This window comes from Notolabrus celidotus, chromosome 18 (assembly GCF_009762535.1).
Source record: "Notolabrus celidotus isolate fNotCel1 chromosome 18, fNotCel1.pri, whole genome shotgun sequence".
Lineage (NCBI taxonomy): Eukaryota > Metazoa > Chordata > Actinopteri > Labriformes > Labridae > Notolabrus > Notolabrus celidotus.
In genome coordinates this window covers 10,842,408-10,865,086 of record NC_048289.1, presented here as the reverse complement: position 1 = coordinate 10,865,086, position 22,679 = coordinate 10,842,408, and the positions used below count along the sequence as shown (strand labels likewise).

Here is a 22,679-nt window from a genome sequence, read left to right as displayed (position 1 = left end):
TCTTTAAAATGTGCTTTGTTACTTGACTGTCAAGTGTAAAAGTACTTCAATCTAATACATCTCAATGTTTACCAATGTAATATAAAGATAATACATGTTAGTGTTTTACATGAAAGCACTAACCCAATAATGAGTATTGTTCTTTGGTCCAGGTCTTTTCTACGTGAATGTAGGCTAATGTTGCCTACTCTAGGAATGCATGTGAACCCAAGTGTAGAAAGAGGTGATAATGCGCCCTTCTTGAACCCCTCGAACTCAACCAACCTCACCGACTGAGGTTAACAGCATTTTATCATATATTACACAGGTTCTGTCCTTCAAGAACTAGATTACCTGGTCTAACTTATCCAAAGCACAAACAGTGAGGGTTTTGGGGTGGGGTTTGTGTTGCCACAAGGAATCATTGAAAATCCTTCGCCTTTGATGTTTTTATGACTGTGAGGCAATTCAGTTCAGTGTTACAGGTGCAAGTGATGATTACGATTGACCACAACAACTTGTAGGAACTTTGAATTACTCTGCAGACCTATGCAGGTGCACTAGACTCTCTGTAGGGATTCTCCTGTTACAGAAATCTCTTGTAGGAAGACATTCAGACAGGTGACAATGGGAGTTCAGAAAATGGAAATGGAAGACACAGACTCTGCTTTAATGGAGAAGGGAAGGAAACCACTTGCATTCAAACCTCCAAATAAATATGAGAGGGTGTTTCAGCCCTGCATTGCTGAGATAGTGGGGACAATGTTTTTTGTTTTCATCGGCTGTGTGTCAGTCATTGAGAATGTTCCTGCAGCTGGACGCCTGCAGCCAGCTTTGGTACATGGACTGGCTGTAGCAGTTCTGGTGGCAGCCATGGATAAGATAAGGTAATTTTTGTAAAGAGAACATTATAATAGACACAGATGCTCAGTAAATAGTTTTTTATTCCTGCTTGCTTTGTGCTTTTGTGCCTTTCCATTTGATCTTAAATTTTGTCTGCTGCTTCTCTACCTCAAGTGGCTCCCATTTCAACCCACCTTTTACTATTGCCATCTACCTGTGTGGCGGTATGGAGTCAATGTTGGTGGTACCCTACCTTGTCAGCCAGCTGATTGGAGGAGTGCTGGGGGCTGGAATGGCTAAAGTGAGTATAATGTAAAACTGAAAAAGATTCTGTAAACACAAGTGTTTGTAATTCCTATTAGTTTATGATGAGTGTGTTTCATTATATTACGTAAGTTATAATTAATGCTAGGAAGGATTCGTAAGTTACATTGCGTTGCGTTGCTTTGCGTTGTGTTGCCTTGCCTTGTGTTACCTTGCATTAACTTGCATTGGGTCACGTCATGTCACAACTTTATGTTAAGTTATGTCACGTCACATCATTTGACATTATCGTAAGTTATGTTGTTATCTTATGTTACATTACTGCGATATGTTTTTTGGTGTGTTTTTTTTTTTACATTTTATTATGTTTTGGTCCATTCCATTGTATCAGGCTGTGTTAAATCACAATACATTGCGATATGTACATTACATTGTGTTATGTTATTACGTTGTATTACATTATGTTATGGTACCATTACATTATGTTTTTTTGTAAATTGAGGCACACAATACAACACTGTTAAATAGACATGGAAACTAATAATTAAAGCAGATATAACCATGCTTCAAGACTATAAACAGTAAAGAAAACATATAAAACATGTCATTTATTGATTACAGAATTGTCTTAGCTTAAGTACTAGTTTTGCTTAAGCTTTGAACGCTTTGGAGTCAGTTGATGTTTTTATTTCTGATGATTGGGTATTCCAAATTGAGAAAGAGGACTGGACAAATGCTGTCTTGCCCTTTGCTGGTTTGCACTCTTATGTAACTGCACCTCTTGTTACTCCTTTACTGGAGAAATTAAGAGTCATTTGACTGGCCAGTTCTTGGGCCTAGACAATTAAAAACTTTTAAATCAGTTTTATAAATGAGAAATGTGTGAAATGGTCAAAGCTCAATAAATTATACTTTTGTTGAATTTTGCAGTGGTGCCCTTTCATTGGCTCCTTAACCAATATTTTTAGTGTTTGTATAATGTCAAAACAGGCTTCATCACTCATTGGATGGCTGTAGACAGTGACACAAGCAAAGAGGTGTCATAAAATCATGGCTGAAAACAATTCGGCTTAGTTTTTACTCTGATATGGGCTTGAAATTTTAATTGAGAATAAAGCTCATTATGATCTGTATCTCGTAGATGATGACCCCTGCAGAGCGCTACATCAATGCTACAGGAGCAGCATTTGATATCCTCAAGTCAGAGAGTCAGCTGTCAGGGGCCATCTTCGGGGAGGTGGCCATGACCTGCCTCGTCACCATGGTGGTGCTGCTGGTCGCAGTGAACCACAAGACCAAAACCCCGCTGGCACCTTTCCTTGTGGGCTGCACTGTCATCATTAACATCCTGGCAGGGTAAGATAAAGAGGGGTAACCCTGTGCCGGTACTGCCTTTAATGTTTAAACAATCTTCTATTTGAAAGTAGCTCAGACAGTTTTGTACATTTGTGGTTTAATCTATTTGTCTTCAAAATGTATTTTAACAAAGATCATATCTTGCTTTTTTAGCAGTCAAGTGTATTACTCATTGAGAATGTTTGTCATAGACAAAAGGAAAATAAAAGTTGTTTCTGCAGCATGCTGTTAAGTACTGGGCCGACATCCACCCCAAAAGCAGCAGTTTCCAGCTTTAGTGGAATAGTCAAACTTTATGCTGATGATCTTGTTCACTTTAGTAGGTCTTATATAGGTACTAATATTATTTAGATCTGTTTCATAACCAGGGAAAAACTCCTCATAGGAACTTGAATACTAGATAAAAAAGTTTTACTAAGTTTTCCTTAATAAAATGTATGAATAATTCAACTAATAAAAACATCATCATTAATTATCTGTTCCAAAGTTTTAGGGCTGAACATGGATTCTTAACTTTTGCTGTAAGTTTTTTGGCTTAAAACATAGAGGAAATATTAAGTATATGTGATAAATGTCGAAAAATCTAAATATTGATTGATCAATTTAAAGGCTGTACTTTAACAATTATTGAAGTTTCTCATATTTAGTGAGTTACAACAAAATACAATTTGTATGTATTATATGCACTCAATTATTATGTGTTATTTGTATTTTACTGGTAATGAAAGAAGACTGAAGTTAATATTGATGGTTCTTTTTGACGAACAAAAGTAAACCACACCATCATTGAGAAAGATTGATTGTGATTTATTTTATTTTATGTACCTGTCACCTCTGCTTGGTGGTTAGGTGTCAGACGAGGGCGAGGCATTAAGCAACACGCTCCTCTAACATCCTTTTTTTTTTAAATTGACACAAGTTTTTATTGTTAAGCATGAGATTTGTCTCTGAAAACACTAACAGTAAACATGTGAAGGGCTTCAGGGAAATGTTAATATGACTTTCAACGTAGGACAGAGGGGAATGACATGATACTAAAATTGAGCTATAACCATTATCGGGAGATAACAGTAGCTAGAGCTGTGGATCTCTGCTAGGCCACAGTGTGAACTTGCATGACATTTGATATTTACCATTTATATTTAACACTCAACATTCAAATATAATTTTTAACATCAAAGTTCAACATTTACATTTTGCATTAAGCATTAATATGTGTCATGAGACATTTAAATGTAACATTTGCATTTAATATTTAACTTTTCAATTGAACATTAAGATTAATTTTTAACATTTATATTTGACAGTGACATCTTCAATTTCACAACAAAATTCAAATGACAAAATTCACATATAATGCAATTAATATGTAAAAAGCAAGCTATCTAACACAAAACAAAACAAATAATATTCACCACACTGTACAGTAAGAAGAGTTTTCCCTTTTACAGTGGTTTAATATATATTTTTTCTGATTTCTTTATGTAGGGGTGACATATCAGGAACGTGTCTGAACCCTGCCAGAGCCTTTGGTCCGGCTGTAATGGCGAACTATTGGACCTACCACTGGGTTTACTGGGTAGGACCTGTGGGAGGAGGTGTGGTGGCTGCTGCCCTCCTCAGGTAAGGGAGGTCTCTTCTGATTGGACGTTTGACTAATGAACTAGATCTTATGTAATGAGTGACAACACACGTTAACCGTGTTTCTCTTCTGTTTCAGGCTCATTCTCGGAGATGAAAGGTTAAGAGTTATATTGAAAACATAAGATTCTACATGTGTTGTATTGCCCTGCATGTGGACGTCTATTAACTGTAATATTTGTCTACGTTGCTATTGTTAATGCGTTTGATTCATGTGATAGTGTCATGTCATAACATACATCTTTTATTTTATTTTCTTAAGTGTTAAAGTGTTTAGGATCTTATTTTGGATTGTTCACTATAAAATAAAGGTTTGAATTTATAATGGATCATTTATTTCTGTTCTAGCCTTTTAAAGAAATGGCTGTGTTACTGCGCGTGGATGAGGACACATAAGGACACACAAAAAGACAATACACAGTTGTGTTTTCAGTTTTTGGCGGCATGCAATTAGATTTTTATTTCGTTTTTCAACCAGTTTGCATTTAGACACTCCTGTCAGACCGCATCCCACTCTGCTGGCAGCTTAGCGGTATTTCTCGGAGAGAGCCAGAGCCAGGTTGGCCAAGAATTTATCCACGGAAACGTGGACCTCTGGGGGGAAATCAGCCGGGAACATGCTTGCAATCACCACGAGGATGCAGTGGGACAGGATCTGCAGAGAGTAGAGGAAAACATGGTATATGAAAAAATACACACGTAGCCTAAAAAGTATGTTTTACAATGCAAGAATTCCTTCAAGTTCTTTTAACCTCCATCGAGAAGGAGAAGAGTTTCTTGGCAGTTTTCTGCCATGCGTTTAAAAATCGGATCTCGCAAAATTGCACCACCTACAATCTGATATTTGAGGATTGCAAACATTGTTTTTTTGTTTAGCATATAGACTTATTGGCCTGACAGCGTTTCTGTGTAAACTCGTGAACACGAGCACACGCAAGCCATGAGTGTGCAGATCAGCATCGCTATAATTTTAAAATGACCTTCATCTTGTAGGCTATATATTTATTTAATTAAGACTTCAGTATGGAGGCTATGTGTTGTCAGCGTCTTACCTTGAAGTTGGCCGGGTCCACTCTCAGCGTGAAGGCGTGCTTCTCACTCAGATCCAGCAACCCTTTTTTCAGGTCGTCGATGTTCTGCACGGCCAAACCGACTCCACCCATCACCTTCTTTCCGTGGGCCCTCACGGAGGCAGAGCCTGCACTCAAGTCTGGCCAGTGGGAGAAGTAGGTCTTGGTCTGGGGGTAGACGCAGAGCATCCTGCGGAGGTGAAGAGGGCGTTAGTTGGTGTTGGTTACAGATCTATATCGAAGACAATTAAAAGCATATTGATGCAGGGTCATTTTGGAACGCTCTACTATATACACCGTTTCAAACTGCCTTTTTTAAACTTGTTTTTTAAGCTCGGCTGATTCCCCCTTGCTTGTATGCAACTACTGAGTTACGCAAATAAATAAAACGAAATGAATCCATTGCGACTGAGCAAGACAACATCTTGGGTTGGAGCTGAGATTTAGCTGCGCTCACAGTTCGACGGTTATTCGCCTGATCTGGCACCTTCTGTCAAAAACAATTAAACGTCTTAAACCGAAGTGAACGCATTTTGTCAAAACACCTTTATAAAGGACTGATAAAGACGTGAAATAACGAGGCGCTTACCTGTTCAGAGCATCAGTGCCAATGGCATCTGCGGACTTGGAAATTTTACCCCACAGAGCCCTGACTGTGGCCTTGTCTTTGTCGGTCAAACTCATTTCGGCTGGTTGTGTGTCTACCTGAATCGGATAGTCATCTCCGTCCAGTTTGGACCTCACTTAAATTGAGTTGGCTGGAGAGACACACCCACCGGAGAGGGATGCCAAGCTGCGTCCACTGACGCAGGTCGAAGCCTTCGTGCCCGCTGATGATAACTATCAGCTGCTCACATCGTGTGTGGCAGTTGGCAGAAAAAAAAAAAGAAGAGCCTTCATCAGGGGGTTGTAGAGATGACGCAGAGTTTTCCAGAAATTGCAGGGGTCATCTCAGGTCACAGCAGGCTGGTGCAGAAGCCGAGCCACATCCACCTGCTAAATTTACGCCTAAATTGGTGCCGTAAACCTAATATGGCTACATTCCACAGCCTAACGATTTGATCTAGTTTAATACACTTGAATCAAATAGACTCAATTATTCTAACCCCTGGCGGCTAACATGTGAAAAGTCCGTTTTCTCTTATTTGTATTTATTTTTGCTGCCAACTGAGGTCACTCTCATCCTCAATTCACATGCACACACACACTCCATATTTAGACATATTAAAGTAAAAGTTAATTCAGAGTTTATTGTACATCTACCAATAGTCTACTTTATTTGTTATTTGCTATATTTTGTCGTAATATTTCAACATTTAATCAATGGTTTTTTTTATTCTTTATGTCTTAACTGGGACATGAGCACCTAATGTCGGTCTGACCTAGGCACTAACATACACTGGATTAATAGACGATAAACAGTCATGAATCTTAAAAAACAACAACAAAACACATTTCCAGTATAATTCTGGATGAGCGTCTTTTTGGATTCGATTTTGGTATAATTAATTTATTAGCAAAGATTATTTCTGCTTGTACACTAGTGTGATATTTGTACTTGGATGCACTTCGTTGCAAAACTAAAGCGCAACAAACGTTTCTGTGTACGCTGTGTGCATACATGAATCCTTGTTAATACTGAGTGTAACATACAACGAGTAGTTCATTTTAATTTTTAGAGTTGCACATTCATGGCTTCATTTAATGCCTATCAAATGGTGGCTTTTACGCACGACCTTTATCAGCAGCCTCAAGCACTCATTTAATCAAAACATATGACGCTTTGGCAGCGCGTGCATGGGTGGAGGGGGCGCTGGTCTAGGTATCACAAGTGTGCTTTTCCAGATAACACTTGGGCATGGCACAGTCTGCAGCAGCTGCCAGGCAAAGTCAGTGATATCGTAGAGTGGAATTTAAAATGACACATCCATGTTAGCATCACACACACAGGTCCAATGAATTGTTTTCTGTTGTTTTCCCAATTATTCAAATTAATAAAAAAAATTAAACATATTAAAACAGTCCCCGATGAAACATTTTCTTGGTCAGTTGTGATCCTGAGCCCTGAAACCAGTGCCTCAGGCGTTTTGGGAGAATGGTGAACTCTGTACCTTTTCGACTCAGGCCTATACGCTTGAAATATGAAACACTATATTATATAATAAACACAAAGTTGTTTGATGTGCAATTTGTAAAGGAATTCCATATCACACAAAAAACGACATAAACTGTGACATTTCGTCCCTCTCTCATAAGTACAAGAACTCAGCTCAAGCTACCAATGTATATATTTAAACTCTAATAAAAGCGCAAATCTCCGAATTTACTCTTGCTGAGGATTAGAAATGTTTGATCACAGGCCAATTTTAAGCAGACGTGCAAGGTCGCTTCATTTTTTGTAATATTTTTCAGATATTAAAGAAAGAAATCTTTCAAGTGTGACAGACACAGAGGGTCTGTGGTTTTCTGAGACCCTTTATCTGGGGCGGAGGTCGCTCTAAAACACTTAAATAGACGGCGGTCGCACTATACATGCATTCAGTTCTTCTTCAAGCCTGAACACAATTAAGAAGAGTCACCATGGTTGAGTGGACAGAACAGGAGCGCAGCATCATCAGCGGTATCTTTGGCAGCCTGGACTATGATGACGTCGGACCTAAATCTCTGTGCAGGTAAAGATCACATCGCAACTTCTGTCTCATTGCAGTTGATCAAACATCTTATACATGAGTCAGAAATAAAATGTGTGTGATTCTTCTCCCATGCAGGTGCCTGATCGTCTACCCCTGGACCCAGAGGTATTTCGGCGCCTTCGGCAACCTTTACAATGCTGAAGCCATCATGAATAACCCGAAAATCGCAGCCCACGGCACCACGGTGCTGCACGGTCTGGACCGGGCTCTGAAGAACATGGACGACATCAAGGGTACCTACGCCGAGCTGAGCGTGCTGCACTCCGAGAAGCTGCACGTCGACCCCGACAACTTCAGAGTAAACATTCAACTTTTCTTAAACTCTAGAGAAAAAAACACATAGGCGCATGTTGGCATATACCCGCGAACATGTACTCAAGAACATTTCACTAAAAGCATTACAAAGTAGGCTATAAGTATTTATATATTTACCACTGCATGAGCATCAAACGCAGGCCCATTCTCTGGGTCTGCACCACTGCATGAGCATCAAACGCAGGCCCATTCTCTGGGTCTGCAATAAGTATGACAATGCAGATTTCATGATGCCAAGTGAACACATATACACTTTGAAATGATGAAAATAGACATCTAACATAAAGGCATTTATCCTGCTCTCTGTCTTTCTCCATAGCTGCTGGCTGACTGCCTGACCATCGTCATCGCCGCCAAAATGGGATCCGCCTTCACCCCTAATGTGCAGGCCGCATTCCAGAAGTTTCTGTCCGTTGTGGTGTTCGCCCTGGGAAGGCAGTATCACTAAGCTGCAACAACATGACACCCAAACGATGCTTGGAGTCTTTTATAAGATTCAACAAAAAAATTAATAAAATAAAGGAACACTGAAGCAAAGTTTAATTCCTGTGCCCATTGTTTTTTTTTTCGTCAATGCGTGCGTAATTACGCACGGCACTATATTGCACAGTGATTGGTACTTGTTTAGGAAGGTGCAATCGCAAATATGTAGTTTTTAAAGGGGAACATTCCTTTTTTTTTTTCAATCAATATCTAAAGGAGATAGAATGAGCTTGCTGAGCTTTACACGAAGGTTATAGAGAGCTGTCCAAAGCTCACCTAGCTCAGTGCTGCTGTGTGTAATTTTTGTGAAAGGCTGTTTATTTGCAAAATGAATGAGCAACCTGCTGTCCTTCTCAACCCAAGTGTTTATTCGAGTTGAAATAAATTGCCTCTATTAGAGTGCAAAGCGCCTGACTGATATCTTGTGGGGTCTTTGGAAACCACGTTGCCAAACTTAACTGGGCCTTAACCAATATTTGTTACTGTTGTGGATCTGTAATAACCCGATAAACAATGACAGAGAGTTTCCATTGTATCTGTAGACTCTTCATCTCCAGCCTATCACTGCCTCCTACACCTTCAGATCATTGAGCTATCAGACATATTCAAATAGATGGCGGTCAAGGTGTACAACCATTCAGCTTTTTCTTTCAAGCCTGAACAAAAAATAAACAAAAGTTGCCATGACTCAAACTGTTGATGCCATCAAGGCCAACCCAAGAATTGCGAAACACGGCACCACGGTGCTGCACGGTCTGGACCGGGCCCTGAAGAACATGGACGACATCAAGGGTACCTACGCCGAGCTGAGCGTGCTGCACTCCGAGAAGCTGCACGTCGACCCCGACAACTTCAGAGTAAACATTCAACTTTTCTTAAACTCTAGAGAAAAAAAAACACATAGGCGCATGTTGGCATATACCCGCGAACATGTACTCAAGATCATTTCACTAAAAACATTACAAAGTAGGCTATAAGTATTTATATATTTACCACTGCATGAGCATCAAACGCAGGCCCATTCTCTGGGTCTGCAATAAAAATGACAATGCAGATTTCATGATGCCAAGTTAACCCATATAAACTTTAAAATGATGAAAATACACATCACACATAAAGATATTTATCTTGCTCTCTGTCTATCTCCATAGCTGCTGGCTGACTGCCTGACCATCGTCGTCGCTGCCAAAATGGGATCCGCCTTCACCGCTGATGTGCAGGCCGCATTCCAGAAGTTTCTGTCCGTTGTGGTGTTCGCCCTGGGAAGGCAGTATCACTAAGCTGCAACAACATGACACCCAAACGATGCCTGGAGTCTTTTATAAGACTCAACAAAAAATAAATAAAATAAAGGAACACTGAAGCAAAGTTTATTTCCTGTGCCCATTGTTTTCTTTCGTAAATGCGTGCGTAATTACGCACGGCACTGTATTGCACAGTGATTCGTACTTGTTTAGGACGGTGCAATCGCAAAAAAGTAAATTTTAAAGGGGAATATTCCTTTTTATTTTTAATCAATAACTAAAGGAGATGGAATGAGCTTGCTGAGTTGTATACGAAGGTTATAGAGAGTTATCCAAAACTAACCTAGCTCAATGCTGCTGTGTGTAATTTTTGTGAAAGGCAGTTTATTTGCAAAATGAATGAGCAACCTGCAGTGTTTAGCCACAGTTTGTCCTTCTCAACCCAAGTGTTTATTCGAGTTTAAATAAATTGCCTCCATTAGTGTGCAAAGCGCCTGACTGATATCTTGTGGGGCTCATTGGGACCAACTACCCACGTTGCCAAACATTACTGGGCATTAACCAATATTTGGCATCGTTTTGGATCTGTAATTACCCGATAAAGAACGACAGGGAGTTTCCGTTTTATCTGTAGACTCATCTCCAGCCTATCACAGCCTCCTACGCCGTCAGATCATTGAGCTTTGAGACATATTTAAAAAGATGGGGGTCAAGGTGTATAACCATTCAGCTTTTTCTTTCAAGCCTGAACAGAAAATAAACAAAAGTCACCATGGTTGATTGGACAGCACAGGAGCGCTCCATCATCAGCAGCATCTTTGCCAACATGAATTATGACGACATCGGCCCTAAAGCCCTGATCAGGTACGGAGTCCATCGTTCATGAAAACTAACAACATTAAAATGTTAAGTTGTCAAATTATTAAAAATATATATAGAATCATAATGTTTTATCATGCAGGTGCCTGATCGTCTACCCCTGGACTCTGAGGTACTTCAAAGACTTTGGTGACACTCAAACTGTTGATGCCATCAAGAGCAACGCGCTAATCGCAAAACACGGCAAAACTGTGCTGCACGGTCTGGACCGGGCCCTGAAGAACATGGACGACATCAAGGGTACCTACGCCGAGCTGAGCGTGCTGCACTCCGAGAAGCTGCACGTCGACCCCGACAACTTCAGAGTAAACATTCAACTTTTCCTCCTATATAGTCAGCTTACTCACACAGAATGCAAATTGAAAGTCATCAAAACATATCTGTTAGCTAGCATATAAAGATGCAAATATGTATTGAGGAAAAATTCATCTAAAGTCAAGATGTGACTAAATATTGTTGTTCTCTTAGTAATTCGGCAGACGATCATAATTTAATAAGCTCTTGTTACTGGCGCTAACTAAATCAAAGTTAATATAAACTGAGACATAAAAGATAAATAAATTAACTTAATGATTTTCTTTTTTTTGCTGTAGCTGCTGGCTGACTGCCTGACCATCGTCGTCGCCGCCCAAATGGGAAGCAAATTCACACCTGATATGCAGGCCGCATTCCAGAAGTTTCTGTCCGTTGTGGTGTTCGCCCTTGGAAGGCAGTATCACTAGACCTGCAACAACACGACACCAAAAAGAGGCCATGTTTCCTTCTAATGAAGAAATAAAGGCACATTGAAGTCAATTCTATTTCATGTCCTTGTTTCATTTAATGCGTGCGTAATTACGCACAGTGCTACATTACATCTGTTTTTTTTTTACTGATTTAAGAAGATCCAAACTGCCATGTTTTAACATGTTTTAACAGGTATCTCATTTAAAACTCACAGTCAGTGAAATAGAGAATGGATTACAATAATAATAATAATAATAATAATAATAACAATAATAATAATAATAACAATAATAATAATAATAATAATAATAATAATAATAATAATAATAACAACAATAATAATACTAATAATAATAATAATAATAATAACAACAATAATAATAATAATAATAATAATAATAATAATAATAATAATAACACATTTTATTTAAAGGCACCTTTCTTAGCACTCAAGGTCCCCGTACACGGGAGAGTTAAAAAAGAACATTTAAAAAATTAGGCTGATAAAATCGATTGGTATGATACAGTTCAATTAATTTAAAAAAAAATTAACTGGATAGGATGAAGTGCAGTGAAGAGCTGTAATTAGAGTGAATATGACAGTTTAAAAAGATGTGTTTTGAGACGTGATTTGAAAATGGAAAGAGTGGGTGAGCTCATATGGCTACATCGACCTATAAGTTAACCTGATTTGGTGCAACTTTAAAGTTAACCAAAGTTAGGTTTTTTGTGTTGAAAAATATTTATTTACACAAGAAAACAAGTGTGCCTCTGATTGATCCTTTACAACTTTTTCAGATAAAAGTTGTCACATTGCCCTTTTAAAACTTGAATATAATCCAATTAACCTGCTTATGAGGTTCTGCCTGAGAACACAACGCAAAATTGAAAGCCCATTCAAAACTGAGACAATACTTGGCATATTTTTAGATCTGTAAAAAACAACGCAAACCCATCAAAAAATGAATTCAAATTCTGGTGGAGTGTATCTGTGACTCCTCATCTCCGGCCTATCACAACGACCCCGCCCGAATCTTTGGGAGAGCGGGGCGGGGAACTTTACTTGGTTATATAGACGGGGGTCGCACTATACACGCGTTCAGTTCTTCTTCAAATTCTGAACACAATAAAAGAGAGTCAACATGGTTGAGTGGACAGAACAGGAACGCGCCATCATCAGCGGTATCTTTGGCAGCCTGGACTATGACGACGTCGGCCCTAAATCTCTGTGCAGGTGAAGATCACATCGCAGCTTCTGTCACTTTGCAGTGGATCAAAAATCTAATACATGAGTCAGAAATAAATGTGTGTGATTCTTCTCCCATGCAGGTGCCTGATTGTCTACCCCTGGACCCAGAGGTATTTCGGCGCCTTCGGCAACCTTTACAATGCTGAAGCCATCAAGAGCAACCCGAACATCGCAGCCCACGGCAAAACTGTGCTGCACGGTCTGGACCGGGCCCTGAAGAACATGGACGACATCAAGGGCACCTACGCCGAGCTGAGCGTGCTGCACTCCGAGAAGCTGCACGTCGACCCCGACAACTTCAGAGTAAACATTCAGCTTTTCTTCACCCGAAGAGTTACCCTTCTCACCCGGAAAATAAGAAATACATTTAAACATCCAATATTAGCACGCTTAGGCCTTTATATCCGAGAGAACTTCACTAGCGTTTGAGTTCATTTTGTAACCCCTTACATTCAAACAAAACTTTTAACAGTTTCCTTGCACGCCGATTTTCAGATAACAGACTTACTTTTGTAAACACCAGTTTTACATGTTGCCAGATATAAGCTGAAACTGAATACACACCATAGCATTCATTTATTATGCTCTGTCTTTCTCCATAGCTGCTGGCTGACTGCCTGACCATCGTCGTCGCCGCCAAAATGGGATCCGCTTTCACACCTGATGTGCAGGCCGCATTCCAGAAGTTTCTGTCTGTTGTGGTGTCCGCTCTGGGAAGGCAGTACCACTAAACACGATTCAAAACGACACCAAAAGAAGGCCTGGAGTCTGTGAGGTGTCTTTTAAATAAAGAAATAAAGGCAAACTGAAGCAAAGTTCATTTTCTGTCCCCATTTCTATGTGTATGGTTTCTTCATGTCGGCCTGATGCGTGCGTGATTACGCACGGCGCTCTTTTACGTTATTGTTTTCATACTGAAATCAGAAGGCAAATTACTGGTCTCAGTAAGACATTGCATAAGTAATTATGTTGACAAAAATGTTTATAAAATTAATCTGATGTTTCAGTAGTTATAGAGTTAGGGTGTTACGCCTATGTCAAAGCAGGTTTAATGGCATTTCTTTTTACCAACACTTGGAAAATTTGCAGTACAATAGTTATTAGACGAGATAGAAAACGATGATGGTATATCACCAAAGTATGTATGAAGAATAGTTTTTTGGTGTCAGCTGAGGACAAAGTGCTTTGCAGTCATGCTCATGCGCACTGCGATTATCACTGACCGCAGGTCTATATAGATAAGCGCCCCAGCCCTTAAAAAGCCCTAGGTTGAAGACTGAGGCTCAAAGCCACATAAGGACACTTATTACAAAAAATAGTAACGTGACCTATTTTCAACCACAAGAACTTATCACCGCTCCAATATGCGCAAAACGGTGACAAAAAAACTATAGAGCTCAATACACAAATCACTATTTTTCCACAAATCACAAGTATTGCTCTAAATGCGATTTTTAAAAAAGTGGCTTAAAAAACCACTCTTCATTTTTAAGACATTGAAGAGATTAATGTGGAGAATTATTCAGTGTGCAAAACTTTACAAACGGCGCCCCATAGGAAAGCCATCATTTTTTCCTAAATTTGTCCCAGCACTCATAGCTGTTTATATGAAAACACTGTAACCCCTTTTATCCAGCAGAGGGCCTTGTTCACATCCCAAATGACAGCGTTTCTCTTCAAGTTATCTTACTGTGTTTTGGTTGTCAATCCGTCGATTTTTTCTTTTATGTAATGTAATGTCTTAATCATAACTAAAAATATCTTGGTACACTTTACAAAATGAAAGACACCACACAAACTCACTATGAGAAAGAATCTTATGACAGGCGGCAATGGATAACTGAAATTATACAGGAAGAAATCGAAGCAGAAATCGAAGATAAAGGAGGAGGCAGAAAGAGAAAAAGGACAGACAGACAATAAGAATAAAATGAATGGATAAATTGAATTGTCCCTCTTGTCACATAATGTAGCTTTTTTTTTGTTGTAGAATTTTCAGAGTTTGTTTTGGTAGAACAGATAAGTAGATATGGTAAATGATTCTAGTTTTCATGTGGAACTTATTGAAAGCCTTGGTACTGCATTTGTCTTATCATTGAACTCTATTGGCTACTCTCAAAGTGTAAACAAACCTACATACCAAAAGTTTAGAACAATCCGAGTTCTTAACAGAAACATCTCTTATCGGATCCCTATAGTAACTTTTGATTCCTGTTACTGGACTTCATAGATTGCAGGCTTGCTTGTACTAAAGTCTTAAAATGTAGTATGGGAGGTATAGAGCCTTTCATTGTCAGGATCCTTAACTAATTTCAGGTAGAATCATCTACGAGTAGTCCTTTAAAGGATATATATATACAATATATATATATTTATATTTGTATTTTCTACATAGCTTATTTTGTCTTCTGTATATACTTGTACTATCATTATTTTCATTTCATTTGTATTTATATCTTATTAATTACTTTCTTCTATTAATATCATTTGATATTCTTACTTATTGTGTATAGGAGCAACTTTAATGACTGAATTTCCCCCCGGGATAAATAAAGTATATCTGATTCTGATTTGATATGTGTGTATAAAGTTCAGAGTTGGTGCTGATCTAGGCTTGGCTTATATACCTTTAGGAATGGGCTTACTGGATCCCTGGTTGGTACATTTTTAATTCCTACTACTTGACCTTACAAAATTCAGGCTTGCTTGTGGTAACTAAGGTCTTGAAATATAGTATTGGAGGTAGAACCTTTAATCAACAGACCCCTGTCCAGTAAAATCATCTACCAGTTAGAGAATAGACACCATCTCTACTTTTTAGAAGAGGCTTTAAAATGACTGTTTGATGAAGCTAGATGCAGGTCTAGGCTTGGCTTGGACCAGCCCCAAGTTATGCTGTTGTTTTGCTGTGGGACTCCACTTCTCTTCTTTCCTTATTTGTGTATTTTTGTCCCATTAATGCCTATTTCTCACTAGATAATATCCTTCTTGGAGTTTTTGTGGTCCCCTGACTAGCAGGATTATGTGGATGACTATACTGGCTGCTGTGGACCTGCTTGACTCCAACCATAGAAATGAATAATACCAGTCTTAAGGGAGATTTCAGAGTTGTCACAAATTCGCAACTTTCCCCATGGCACCACAGTAACAGTTCATTTCAGCACCACGGACAGAGTCAAATGGATTTCAGTGCAAAGGACAGCTCCTCTTTCAACATCACTGAGAATCACACTCAACCCCATCAAAACCCAATACGTCATCTTCACCCGAAACCAAAACCTGCAGTTCAACAGCATCAACCTCACACTTCACAACCAGAAAATAAACATCAGCATATTGTTATATATTGCGATATTCTACACAGTAAACTAAGAAGAAATAGGGATGGTGTATATGTAAATCATAGAATATTACTCAAAATTGAAAGGAAAAATTAAGTCAAAACTATTTGATTGAAAACAGCTTTTCCACTTTATTGTTTTTGAAATACTGAAGTTGTATTTTAGTTCCAACTCGACTAAAATGCAAATTTTTATTATTACAAAAATATTGATATTAAGAGTTGAAATATCGATATCATATTGGAGGTCAAAGTATCACGATATATTGCCTTATCGATATTTCTTCACACCTCTAAAAGTTTACCTTGCATATATCCATCCACTATTTTATACTCTGTCCCAGCCTGGATCACCCTCTCAGACCACCAAGTCTAAGCACTTAAACTGGCACACAGACTCCCACCCTTCGTCAGCAACCACTACATCCTTTCCATATCAGGCATCAAGACCATGAAACACTTGTCCCTTTTCTAGTACTACCCAGTAACTTCGACATATTGTTTTTTTTATGCTTTTGCAAATGAATAAATTTAGGGTTATTTTGAGTCTGCTGTGATGGATAAACTGTACCTGAAATGTGATTTTTTTTTGATGAGTCCAATGTGGAAGTGCTAAAAATTGCAGTTCATCAGGGATCCGCTTAAAGCTGGCTCCGGAAGTACGGGAAGTCACATACACATGAATGGGAAAAAGCTGATCTTTACAGCAGAAATAAACATGTTTACAGCCTGGTACAAAAGACGAGTGTAGTTTGGATAGCTCATTTCTCGATCGGCACACACTGTAGGGGGGGTGAATTTTTTTCTAACGCAGCAATTTCGAAGATATTGAGATTACGAGTCTTCCAATGAGAGACACAGCTGACAAACACTGTAGCTGTTGGCTTGGAGGCTCAAACTGCGCCTCTTTACATCACAATTGCTCGACAGCAGCAGTATGGCTGCCACTGCAGATTGGCCTCAAAACAGCTCTTCAGAAACAGATGGCTGACGGAAAAGGAAATCAGTTATTTGCACAGTTTTATTACTACAAAACATTACACAGTAACATCCACACACACATAAATATTTCATATCACAGAGCATCATTAGTGGTTCATTCTATATGGGTTTCATCTGTATTTCTCAGCAAGCACGGCTGCGAAAGCTGACAGGTACTTGTCCATCGCTGCATGTGCAACATGTGTGAAGTCATCGCCCAGGTAGCACGCCAGGGTCACTAGCATACAGTGTGAGAAGAGCTGCAGGGAAGGAAAAGAGTCATTACTGACTGAATGCTGGTTTCAGTTACAATCATTAAAGACAAATTTCAAGCTCTGCACCCCTGGGTTATGCTTCACCAGTTCTGAAGTAGTCTTTTTTCCCCCTTTGAGTGGTTGAGACGCTGACAAATACATAATTGAGCAGCTACATTTACTTTTTTTACTGAAAAACTGAAAAACATTGCATCTAGTTCTCAGTAAATTATTTTTACTGAAGATAAATTACACATCAACACAGAACTGGTGAAGTAAAAAGAGATTTTTGCCTGCTCAGATGTCTGATGACGGTCTTGGTTTCTTGTGACCAATGCAGAGTACTGGAACTGGAACTGGAACACATCATCACCCAAATATCTCTGTCACTCTTTTACTCTCTAACTAAAGCACCAGCCACATTCAAAACTAAGAATAAATAGACATTAGATCATGAACAAAAAAGATCCCTCATTCCCTCAGTCAAACTCAAACCAGAGAGACTGTCCAACATGCTCATGACTATATGATGGACATGTATGACAAAATCCTGTGTCCTGATACAAGAATGTATCGGCTAATATCTCCTCTGAGGCTTTTTTATGTAGCAATGTAGGACTAGCATGCCCCTTAGCTGTTAGGAGAAAAATGACAGAAACTATGATGTTAAAGCTCCTGTGAGGAGTTTGTTTTGCTGGTTTTGAGACAGACTGAAATTAACACTGATGCCTCTCATTGACCTATGAAAGCAAGCAATACTATCAGGGACAAGGCTGATTGCTTCTATGTAGTTCTTGTAATGCCTGAAACCACTGCAGCATGGTAGGTGTCAGAGGAAGGGATTAACAGCAGAAATTATTACAGAGCAATAAGTCTGACTCTTGAAAGAGAGCAAATAAGAAAAAAACACTACTTAAAAATGTACAGAACAAAATCAGCGTAGAGATACTAGTTACCTGTTTGTCCACAAGCCTGCCAAAATTGAGACAAACCTAAATCCCTAACAGGCACTTTAAGACAATATAGTGTAGCCCACTGCATTTGTTATAATACATTAAACCCTGTATGTATTTGCGTCCTGAAGGATTTTGTAAACACAAATACAATTTCTTGTATTAAACTGTATCTTAAGTTAAAAATAATAGTTTTTTATAGGTTGCAACAACAAGTGTGTTGTAAAATATAATAAAAATGTAACATTTTACCCACAGTCCACGGTATCCCATGCTACCAAAACACATGCCGTTGTATGTTTACTACCCTGGTTTCTTACTAATCACCTGACAGTATTAAATACTTCATTGTGATTGGTCAAAACCCTACAACAACGCTTAATAATTCTAAAAGGCAAGAGCGAAGCCGGGGAGAATCTGATCACACATGTCACACGTATCAAATCAATCCGCAGAAAGAACTAAAACACATTTAAAAGTTTATTATTTTACCTCTTCATGTTGACAATTTGGCAAAAATGATAATGTTTGATAGCCTTGGTAAACATCATGGAGGATATTTCTGTTATTACCTTTAAATTATTTGGAGACTACAAAATCTAACAGTCATGGTTAATGGCTGACAAATCACCAGCAGAGAAAAGAAGAGGAGAGGAGGAAGCCTGTGCAGAAACTAAGAAGGAGTTTCATTACACCAGGAGCTGAGTGAAAGAGACGTTGACCGGACATAAAACCACAAACTGCAACACAGTGTGGACTTTAGCCGTAGATTTAACCAGTAGATCTGTTTGTTTTAGTAAAGGCACCTTGAAGTTGGTGGGGTCTATCCGGAGCTGGTAGGCATGCAGGGTCTGCAGAGGGGCTAAGGTGACGGTCAGCTGGCTGATGTCTTTGGCTCCCTCGGCTATGGCCAGAACGATCCTTTTCCCATGAGAGAGCAAATGAGGTGAGCGAGGACTGATGTCCAGATGGGAGAAGTAAGTCTTGGTACCTGGGTAAGAGATAAACATCCTGTGCAAGAAAAGGGAAATTGATTTGAAAGATTAAAAAAAATGATTTCCAACAGTGACTTTGCAATGATTATTAATGGCAAGCCCATTTGCTTAGGAACAGATTTAAAGGTACAGTGTGTAGAATTAAGCAGCAGAACTTGGTAGAAAGGAAACATAGTATTTATAAGTATGTTTAAATTTGTTTATAATTACCTGAATATCAAAAAAATCTGTTTTTGTTTACTTTGAATGAGCCTTTTGTATCTATGTAAGGAGCAGGTCCTTATCAACGGATGCTGCCATCTTGCATCCCCTTTTTTTCCTATAGTGGGCTAGTTGTAAACGCATAAGTTGATAGATGAAGAACAAGAAGGAGAGAGTGGTAGTTGTTGTTGTGCGTAAAAGAATTTGCATTGTTAGTAAAAATTGGACAAATTGAGCATCATACTTATCATGCATAACAACAGCTGCTTGTTCTTGAAGGCCAAAGTTGCTGTAGGCTACTTTAAATGCACTACATTACAAGTACTCTGATTTGTACATGCATGTGCTATGGAAATTAACAACCCATCTACTTTTTTTGTTTTTAGCTAAATCGGCCCCACCCTTTGGATTTTGTAAAGCTAAAAACAAGTCAGTTTTTCTTAGATCCTTAAAAGTGGACTCCTTAAAGACAGCAGCCTTTAAAAAATAATGATCTAGACTATGTTGTATTTCTGCAGATTTAACTATTGCACAAAGCTATAATCAGGTCTGCCTCAAACATCTAAAGCAGTTATGTATAACATAATCAATAATGCATCAGTAATGTTCGGCCATACATCAGATATGACAAAGACCATTGTGCTTTCTGTGCTGCATTTTCATTCCATTTTTCTTATGGTACTTATATACCTTTACCCCTCAAGTAAGCCTTTTTAATCCGGGAAATTTGCTTGCTATACATTTTGCTGCTTGGTATTAGTTTTACTGATGTGATACATCAGAATTCATCTTCCTCTTCTGGCATTAATGTCCTTCAGTCAAAATATGTTTAACAAAATATTAAAACATAAAGGATAAACACGGCATAAAACATGAACACTGATTTTGGGATCTTTTGTTGCTTGTAGTTGTTCCCAGCACCATCACCGCCACTATGATCATCATCATCATCATCATCATCATCATGATCAACATCAACGTCGTCGATGTCGTCATCATCATCGTTACCTATTCTTATGCAGGATTTGTTTATTCATACACTTTTTTTTTAATGTTCAAAAGTTTTTATTGATTTTCAGACAGGAAATAAAAAGACTCCTTCTCATATGAACATACACTCCCATGTGTAACATAGACATAGTATGTTGACAAAGACAGAGGGTAAACAACCAAAGACACCGTTAAACAAACATATCATTCACTTCTTTTTAAACATGATGCTACATTAAATTAAGTTATATCTATTAACACCCATCAGAAAGTACCTAGCAATACTACAAGATTACGTCCATTGTCAATAGTAACATTTTCTTTATCTGGGTTTTCATAGGATTTCTCAATGATTGACACACATTGTACATGTGATTAGTGGTAATCTATTTACAATATAAAGAAGTGTTATTAGTATTTTGGAGCTTGAACCTACCTAAGAAGCGCCTCTGACCCAATGTCCTCTGCCACAGGAGTCAGTCTTCCCCATATTTCTGCAAGCAGCTCTTTTTCTTTCTTTGAGAGCATCGCAGTCTATCTCAGAATATGACTGCAGCTCGGTCTCCAGGCTGTGAGATGACTTCACACGTTGGTCTAATAATAAGTTCAGGAATACAGACTGTGCGCTGAAGAGTTAGTTGTTAGTCGACCATCTTGCCACCGACAAAAACGCAGGTAGACTAGAAAACAAGAAGGCAATAATATCTTTGAGACAAAACGAGGTGTTAATGGTAAAGTGTTGATTTCCCCTAAGGTGTTATCGGGCAACAGTCAGAGTGGGGTGGGGGCTCCTCCACCGCCGCTGCGCTATCTGCTACGTGGCTGGCGTGCGTCACAGCGGGTATCCCTGCCCGTATCATGATTGTGGCTTGCCTCCTCAAAGTGCAGAGAGAGAAAACAAATACATCTGAGTCTGTCAGAGGCTTCCTGGCAGTGTGAGGGAGGCCTTTCCAGATAATGTATCTCAGCTACTGCTATCTACAGCTCCATAAGCTGCTGGTCAAGAGCCAGCAGGCGTGAGGCCAGCCTGTCTGTGAGCAGCACTGTGAGGCCTACCTTTGCTGTATATCACCTCTTTCTTTCTTTCTTTCTTTCTTTCTTTCTTTCTTTCTTTCTTTCTTTCTTTTTAATGGAGACAAAATATGACGTAATTACAGTATTTCTCAATTGCTAAAACACATTTCTTGACATCCACCACGCTTTTCTCAACACTATAAGGACAAATCCAATTTTCAAACTACATTCACCAAACCTCTGACTCTTCAAAATCAAACAATGTCGAAAAATCAAAATTAAAAAAAATACTGAGCAGTCATTACACAGTACTTCAAAAGATTGAAAACACAATGCTTAGGACATGAAGCTGTAGAAATAATGTTTATTGTTCACAGTAGGATAAATTACTCTTGCAAAGAAAAAAAATCCTCTTTGAATGTAGCTCCTATATACAGTCAAAAATACAGTCAAAACAAATATAAATGAGAAGAACATTACAGTGTAATCCACATTCTCCTTGGCCAGGCAATGGGGGGGGGGGGGGGGGGGGGGGGGGGGGGTCCTGGTGTGACAGATCCAGGCTTATACTGGTTTCCTCACATCATTAGCTGCAAGTGTGATCAGTTTTGAGTGGTTGTGTTTAAGCTGTGACACCTGTGCTTCAAATGTGTTTAACTTTTGCTACCTGTGCTTACCATTATGCAACACAAGTGCATCACAGTGCAACATGTGTTTTAGTGAGTGAGAATGTGTTTGCAAGTTGTGTCTAACAGGTGGAAAGTGCTTATGGTTTTGCCAAGAGTGACTGATTCAATACATGGGTTCAGGCCGCTGAGGAATTTGGTTCAGACAATAGGGTTTAGTGTATTAGCAATTCAGAAATACTGTAAACACATGGCACACAGCATATAGGCTATAGCCTCAGCTAATTTGCAATGCCTGCTCTCGACTGGCTTTAAACATGAAAATCAACAAGTAGCCTCCACAAGACACAATGTGAAAAAAATAAAATATTCCTGCATTTGAATGAACAGCATCAGAACAGATGAGCCACAGTGCTGTGTAACAGACTCAAATATGCACCTTTGTCTTTGACTGTAATTTTTGTTACAATGACACAGCATCATAGGCCTATAGCAACCTGTGTAACTAGGACGACTTCAGAACTCCATAATGTGTTACCATTTTTGAAGCCCCTCCTTGCTGTGTTTGTTTTCTTCTGTGGTT

General features: G+C 38.9%; 7 protein-coding genes across 8 annotated transcripts; 5 read left to right on the top strand and 2 right to left on the bottom strand.

Annotated features, from left to right (window-relative positions):
- Positions 1-513: 513 nt before the first annotated feature.
- aqp8a.2 (aquaporin 8a, tandem duplicate 2) lies at positions 514-4,339 on the top strand. Its single transcript, XM_034707748.1, has 5 exons — positions 514-866; positions 997-1,123; positions 2,228-2,442; positions 3,931-4,065; positions 4,163-4,339. The coding sequence occupies exons 1-5, from the start codon at positions 607-609 to the stop codon at positions 4,206-4,208; spliced, it is 783 nt and encodes a 260-aa protein (XP_034563639.1). The 5' UTR covers positions 514-606; the 3' UTR covers positions 4,209-4,339.
- Positions 4,340-4,507: 168 nt separating this feature from the next.
- On the bottom strand, positions 4,508-5,894 carry hbae5 (hemoglobin, alpha embryonic 5). Its single transcript, XM_034707752.1, has 3 exons — positions 5,743-5,894; positions 5,136-5,343; positions 4,508-4,738 (listed from the first exon to the last, which is right to left on the bottom strand). The coding sequence occupies exons 1-3, from the start codon at positions 5,835-5,837 to the stop codon at positions 4,610-4,612; spliced, it is 432 nt and encodes a 143-aa protein (XP_034563643.1). The 5' UTR covers positions 5,838-5,894; the 3' UTR covers positions 4,508-4,609.
- Positions 5,895-6,923: 1,029 nt separating this feature from the next.
- Positions 6,924-8,704, top strand: LOC117829933 (hemoglobin subunit beta-2-like). The gene is made up of 3 exons (XM_034707751.1): positions 6,924-7,825; positions 7,922-8,144; positions 8,481-8,704. Exons 1-3 carry the CDS (start codon positions 7,734-7,736, stop codon positions 8,607-8,609), a joined length of 444 nt encoding a protein of 147 aa, XP_034563642.1. The 5' UTR covers positions 6,924-7,733; the 3' UTR covers positions 8,610-8,704.
- A 608-nt stretch (positions 8,705-9,312) lies between these two features.
- Positions 9,313-9,950, top strand: LOC117829935 (hemoglobin subunit beta-like). The gene is made up of 2 exons (XM_034707753.1): positions 9,313-9,501; positions 9,796-9,950. The coding sequence occupies exons 1-2, from the start codon at positions 9,328-9,330 to the stop codon at positions 9,922-9,924; spliced, it is 303 nt and encodes a 100-aa protein (XP_034563644.1). The 5' UTR covers positions 9,313-9,327; the 3' UTR covers positions 9,925-9,950.
- Positions 9,951-10,603: 653 nt separating this feature from the next.
- LOC117829932 (hemoglobin subunit beta-1-like) lies at positions 10,604-11,567 on the top strand. Its single transcript, XM_034707750.1, has 3 exons — positions 10,604-10,752; positions 10,850-11,072; positions 11,361-11,567. Exons 1-3 carry the CDS (start codon positions 10,661-10,663, stop codon positions 11,487-11,489), a joined length of 444 nt encoding a protein of 147 aa, XP_034563641.1. The 5' UTR covers positions 10,604-10,660; the 3' UTR covers positions 11,490-11,567.
- A 955-nt stretch (positions 11,568-12,522) lies between these two features.
- Positions 12,523-13,562, top strand: LOC117829584 (hemoglobin subunit beta-2-like). Its single transcript, XM_034707156.1, has 3 exons — positions 12,523-12,727; positions 12,823-13,045; positions 13,345-13,562. Exons 1-3 carry the CDS (start codon positions 12,636-12,638, stop codon positions 13,471-13,473), a joined length of 444 nt encoding a protein of 147 aa, XP_034563047.1. The 5' UTR covers positions 12,523-12,635; the 3' UTR covers positions 13,474-13,562.
- A 3,539-nt stretch (positions 13,563-17,101) lies between these two features.
- zgc:163057 (uncharacterized protein LOC563335 homolog) lies at positions 17,102-21,522 on the bottom strand. 2 transcript variants are annotated; one of them, XM_034708309.1, is made up of 3 exons: positions 20,893-21,517; positions 19,077-19,281; positions 17,102-17,323 (listed from the first exon to the last, which is right to left on the bottom strand). In XM_034708309.1, the coding sequence occupies exons 1-3, from the start codon at positions 20,982-20,984 to the stop codon at positions 17,195-17,197; spliced, it is 426 nt and encodes a 141-aa protein (XP_034564200.1). In that variant the 5' UTR covers positions 20,985-21,517; the 3' UTR covers positions 17,102-17,194. The 2 variants fall into 2 exon arrangements, with proteins under 2 accessions (XP_034564200.1, XP_034564199.1); XM_034708308.1 differs by having other exon boundaries at positions 17,226-17,673; positions 20,893-21,522.
- Between the last annotated feature and the right edge of the window lie 1,157 nt (positions 21,523-22,679).

What these genes read in the sequence shown, in the direction of transcription:
- aqp8a.2 (XM_034707748.1), top strand. Translation starts at nt 607, where the DNA reads ATGGGAGTTCAGAAAATGGAAATGGAAGACACAGACTCTGCTTTAATG. An exon ending in TGGGGGCTGGAATGGCTAAA is followed by an intron (nt 1,124 to 2,227) that starts GTGAGTATAATG and finishes TGTATCTCGTAG; the next exon opens with ATGATGACCCCTGCAGAGCG. An exon ending in GTGGCTGCTGCCCTCCTCAG is followed by an intron (nt 4,066 to 4,162) that starts GTAAGGGAGGTC and finishes CTTCTGTTTCAG; the next exon opens with GCTCATTCTCGGAGATGAAA.
- hbae5 (XM_034707752.1), bottom strand. Translation starts at nt 5,837, where the DNA reads ATGAGTTTGACCGACAAAGACAAGGCCACAGTCAGGGCTCTGTGGGGT. An exon ending in GGCACTGATGCTCTGAACAG is followed by an intron (nt 5,344 to 5,742) that starts GTAAGCGCCTCG and finishes TCACCTCCGCAG; the next exon opens with GATGCTCTGCGTCTACCCCC. An exon ending in TGGACCCGGCCAACTTCAAG is followed by an intron (nt 4,739 to 5,135) that starts GTAAGACGCTGA and finishes TACTCTCTGCAG; the next exon opens with ATCCTGTCCCACTGCATCCT.
- LOC117829933 (XM_034707751.1), top strand. Translation starts at nt 7,734, where the DNA reads ATGGTTGAGTGGACAGAACAGGAGCGCAGCATCATCAGCGGTATCTTT. An exon ending in GGACCTAAATCTCTGTGCAG is followed by an intron (nt 7,826 to 7,921) that starts GTAAAGATCACA and finishes TCTCCCATGCAG; the next exon opens with GTGCCTGATCGTCTACCCCT. An exon ending in TCGACCCCGACAACTTCAGA is followed by an intron (nt 8,145 to 8,480) that starts GTAAACATTCAA and finishes CTTTCTCCATAG; the next exon opens with CTGCTGGCTGACTGCCTGAC.
- LOC117829935 (XM_034707753.1), top strand. Translation starts at nt 9,328, where the DNA reads ATGACTCAAACTGTTGATGCCATCAAGGCCAACCCAAGAATTGCGAAA. An exon ending in TCGACCCCGACAACTTCAGA is followed by an intron (nt 9,502 to 9,795) that starts GTAAACATTCAA and finishes CTATCTCCATAG; the next exon opens with CTGCTGGCTGACTGCCTGAC.
- LOC117829932 (XM_034707750.1), top strand. Translation starts at nt 10,661, where the DNA reads ATGGTTGATTGGACAGCACAGGAGCGCTCCATCATCAGCAGCATCTTT. An exon ending in GGCCCTAAAGCCCTGATCAG is followed by an intron (nt 10,753 to 10,849) that starts GTACGGAGTCCA and finishes TTTATCATGCAG; the next exon opens with GTGCCTGATCGTCTACCCCT. An exon ending in TCGACCCCGACAACTTCAGA is followed by an intron (nt 11,073 to 11,360) that starts GTAAACATTCAA and finishes TTTTTGCTGTAG; the next exon opens with CTGCTGGCTGACTGCCTGAC.
- LOC117829584 (XM_034707156.1), top strand. Translation starts at nt 12,636, where the DNA reads ATGGTTGAGTGGACAGAACAGGAACGCGCCATCATCAGCGGTATCTTT. An exon ending in GGCCCTAAATCTCTGTGCAG is followed by an intron (nt 12,728 to 12,822) that starts GTGAAGATCACA and finishes TCTCCCATGCAG; the next exon opens with GTGCCTGATTGTCTACCCCT. An exon ending in TCGACCCCGACAACTTCAGA is followed by an intron (nt 13,046 to 13,344) that starts GTAAACATTCAG and finishes CTTTCTCCATAG; the next exon opens with CTGCTGGCTGACTGCCTGAC.
- zgc:163057 (XM_034708308.1), bottom strand. Translation starts at nt 20,984, where the DNA reads ATGCTCTCAAAGAAAGAAAAAGAGCTGCTTGCAGAAATATGGGGAAGA. An exon ending in GGGTCAGAGGCGCTTCTTAG is followed by an intron (nt 19,282 to 20,892) that starts GTAGGTTCAAGC and finishes TTTCTTGCACAG; the next exon opens with GATGTTTATCTCTTACCCAG. An exon ending in TAGACCCCACCAACTTCAAG is followed by an intron (nt 17,674 to 19,076) that starts GTGCCTTTACTA and finishes GATGTGTTCCAG; the next exon opens with TTCCAGTTCCAGTACTCTGC.